This window comes from Rhagoletis zephyria, unplaced genomic scaffold (assembly GCF_001687245.7).
Source record: "Rhagoletis zephyria isolate East Lansing unplaced genomic scaffold, Rhagoletis_zephyria_1.1 Rzeph_scaffold_00021, whole genome shotgun sequence".
NCBI lineage: Eukaryota > Metazoa > Arthropoda > Insecta > Diptera > Tephritidae > Rhagoletis > Rhagoletis zephyria.
The window spans coordinates 691,718-695,640 of NW_016157105.1; the positions used below are offsets into that span (position 1 = coordinate 691,718).

The following is a 3,923-nucleotide window of genomic DNA, read 5'->3' on the forward strand; positions in this document are numbered from 1 at the left end:
ATTTTCTAATTACCTTCGAAAATATATTAACCCAAAAAAAAAAATAAACAATGCTTCATAGATCGATTTTTTTTAAATCTAACTTCATAAAGTTCTTTAAAAATATTTTGTAAATGAGGCCATAAGAGCTTAGGGGGAGAGTTACAACACAAAAATACATTTAAGGCGCAGCGAAGCACGCCGGGTAATTGCTGGTTATATTATATGACTCACAGCAGCTAACAAATAATTCCTCAATGACACGCGATACATAAAAATATGGTGAAATATTAAACTGACGGTAATTTAGTATATTGTACGAAAATATTCGTCTGTTGTACAAATTAGAAAAAAAATTTTCTGCATTTGTTCTATGTACGAAAGTATTAAGTAAATTGTACGAATACAGAATTGTAGATTTCGTAAATTTTTTAAACCATACATACACATACATATTACGAATGCCTTCCTACAATATACAAAATTATTCGCACAGAGATTTGTTCAGTGCTTTACGAATGTGTTTCGTAAAATAAACGTAAGATTTCGTAAATTGTACTGAAAAAATGCCTTACGAAAGTCTTTTCGTTATATTTACGTATGGTTAGTAAAATCTTGTTTCGTTGTGAAAAATGTGTTCGTATTATGAACGAAAGTTTCATACATTGTACAAGACTACGAAAGTTTTTCGTAGCACTTTTACGAAATTTTATTTTCAGTACAGACAAACATACATACCATGTCACTGAACTAATTTATTTCGTTTCTAGATGAATTTCGTAGTAAAGTTGCTTGCCACAATGATATTGCTCAGTTGGAATGTAATCCTTATGCTCGCATAGCAGTATACAGTGCAAGCTTTGGGCGCACAGAGTACGAAAGCATTCAATGTCCACAACCGCAAGGAGTTCGTGAAGAAAGTAAGTGGTTTGAAAGAAGGTGTCGCATGAACTGCATTTGCGTTCCCGAATGGAATTTTATTCACATTAACATTTGCTTTGTGCAGTGATTTAAAGGTACGTTTAATTTTCTTTTTTCGTAATTCCTAGCTTGCCAAGCATCATACGCCACTGAAACGGTTATGCAGATTTGCCATGGACGTCGCCGCTGCAATTTAGCAGCGGATGCGAAGACATTCGGGTCTCCATGTAAACCTAACTCGCGAATGTATCTGAAGGTTGTCTACACTTGCGGTATGTGACTTTACTTAAAATTTTCACTTTAAATTCTTTAGTCTTTTTCACTTATCATATTGTGAATAGGCCATTGGTTTACCTTCGTAATTTACTTTAAATAACACTTTATTAAAAATTATATGCAGGAAATAAGGAAAAATATATCAGGAGATATGGGTAATTCTCAATTAGTTCGAACTTTCGCATGATTTGACAGGTTTTATTTGAGTAGGAGATCTGACAAAGGTACGACCTTCACCCATCTGTTTAATGGATGAAATCTACTTTATATGAAATTTGACGTTTTACGAAATATTTCGCGGGTGGGTTGGCTGAAAAATCCTGGCCAGGATAATTTTAATTGGGCCTCGGATGAGACCCCCCCTTATGATGACGACCACGGCAAACGTTTAAAAGACTACGATTTGAAGGCATGCACCTGGAACGTCCGGACCCTTAATGGGGAAGCTATCTCTGCCCGGCTGGTTGATGTCCTCGTAAGGACAAAAGCTGACATCACCGCCATTCAAGAAATGCGTTGGACGGGGCAAGGTAAGCAATGTCTGGAGCCTTGCGACGTTCACTAAAGCTGCCCTGTAAAGGAGCGAAAATTAAGAGTTGGATTTGTGGTGGGAGGGAGACTCCGTCGCCGAGTACTGTCNAATGTCTGGGGCCTTGCGACGTCTACTACAGCTGCCATGTAAAGGAGCGCAAATTCGGAGTTGGATTTGTGGTGGGAGAGAGACTCCGTCGCCGAGTACTGTCGTTCACCCCGGTGGACGAGCGTCTAGCTACAATCCGCATCAAAGCGAGATTATTCAACATCTTGCTCTTCTGCGCCCATGCCCCGACGAAAGGGAAGGAAGAGGCATCCAAGGATCTCGTCAATGAGCGCTTGGAGCGCACATACGTGCGCTCCCCCGTCATGATATCAAGATCGTGCTTGGCGACTTCAATGCCAGGGTGGGCAAGGAAGGGATCTTTTGAACTACCGTCGGAAAATTTAGCCTCCACGACGAAACGTCCGACAGCGGAGTGAGGCTGATCGACTTCGCCGGGGCCCGAAACATGGTAGTANGATCTCTTCTATGAGCGCTTGGAGCGCACGTACGAGCGCTGCCCCCGTCATGATATCAAAATCGTGCTTGGCGACTTCAATGCCAGGGTGGGCAAGGAAGGGATCTTTTGAACTACCGTCGGAAAATTTAGCCTCCACGACGAAACGTCCGACAGCGGATTGAGGCTGATCGACTTCGCCGGGGCCCGAAACATGGTAGTATGCAGTACTAGGTTCAAGCATAAAAAGATCCATCAAGCTACCTGGCTGTCTCCGGATCGAAAAACGAGAAACCAAATCGATCATGTTGTGATAGACGGAAGGCACGCTTCCAGTGTTTTAGACGTACGCACACTCCGAGGCCCAAACATCGACTCGGACCACTATCTTGTTGCAGCCAAGATACGCACCCGCCTCTGTGCAGCAAAAAATGTGCGCCCAAATATGCAAGGAAAGCTTAACGTCGAAAAGCTGCAATCACAACAGACAGCCAGCGCTTTCGCTACTCGACTCTCACACCTGCTCTCAGAGAGCACTCTTCAACAAACCGACATATGCGAGCAGTGGAACCACATTTCCCGCTCATTAAGTACCGCCGCCGAAGAAGTAGTCGGATTTCAGCGAGCCCGAAAGAACAACTGGTACGATGAGGAGTGTCAGGAAGCTGCAGAGAAAAAAGATGCCGCCTACAGGGCCACGCTGCGATCGGGCGCAACGCGCGCTATGTGGGACCGCTATAGGGATCTGAAGAGGGAAGCGAGACGTATTTGCCACAATAAGAAGAGAGAGGCCGAAAAACGTGAGCGCGAAGAGCTTGAAATGCTGGCCGACAGGAAGAATGCCAGAAAATTGTATCAGAGAGTTAGGCGACTCAAGGAAGGTTTAAAGACCGGGGCGTACTCCTGTAAGAACAATAATGGCGACCTAGTAACTGATGTCCAGAGCGTACTTAAATTATGGAGGGAACAATGGTAGCAGCACGGTAAGTTGTGGAGAAGAAGAACCCGAGCCTGCAATCGATGATGACGGAGTCAACGTTACACCGCCTGACTATGACGAGGTACGTATAGCAATAACGCGGCTGAAAAACAACAAAGCCGCTGGAGCTGACAGCCTGCCAGCTGAGCTATTCAAGTACGGCGGCGAGGAGTTGTTAAATGCATGCATTAACTCTTGTGCAGAATATGGTCAGATGAACGCAGGCCCGACGACTGGAATTTAAGTGTGCTCTGCCTAATCCACATGAAAGGAGACCCCGCCATTCGCGCCAACTACCTCGGGATTAGCCTTCTAAGCATAGGTTACAAGGCATTATCGAGCGTATTGTGTGAAAGNGCGGGATCAGCCTTCTAAGCATAGGTTACAAGGTCTTATCGAGCGTATTGTGTGAAAGACTGAAGCCCACCGTCAATGAACTGATTGGGCCTTATCAGTGTGGCTTTAGACCTGGCAAATCCACCATAGACCAGGTATTCACAATACGCCAAATCTTGGAAAAGACCCGCGAGAAAAGGATCGACACTCACCACCTATTTGTCGACTTTAAAGCCGCTTTTGACGGCACTAAAATGAGTTGCCTAGACGGCGCTATGTCTAAATTTGGCATCCCCTCAAAACTCATACTGCTGTGTAAAATGGCGTTGAGCAATACCACCAACTCCGTCAGAATTTGGAAAGTCCCCTCCGAGCCGTTCGCCACAAAACGGGGTTTC

General features: G+C 44.4%; 1 protein-coding gene across 4 annotated transcripts in view; it reads left to right on the forward strand.

Moving 5' to 3' along the window:
• The window catches only part of LOC108362068 (uncharacterized), a 608,307-nt gene that overhangs the window by 369,474 nt on the left and 234,910 nt on the right, over positions 1 to 3,923 (forward strand). For 3 of the 4 annotated variants that reach the window (XM_017614914.1, XM_017614908.1, XM_017614923.1), the window contains 2 exons: positions 750 to 899; positions 1,029 to 1,172. The exons of the other annotated variant lie outside the window; for it this stretch is intronic. In XM_017614914.1, coding sequence (XP_017470403.1) covers positions 750 to 899; positions 1,029 to 1,172 — 294 coding nt within the window. The remainder of the gene's footprint in view (positions 1 to 749; positions 900 to 1,028; positions 1,173 to 3,923) is intronic. 4 annotated transcript variants of the gene reach the window in all.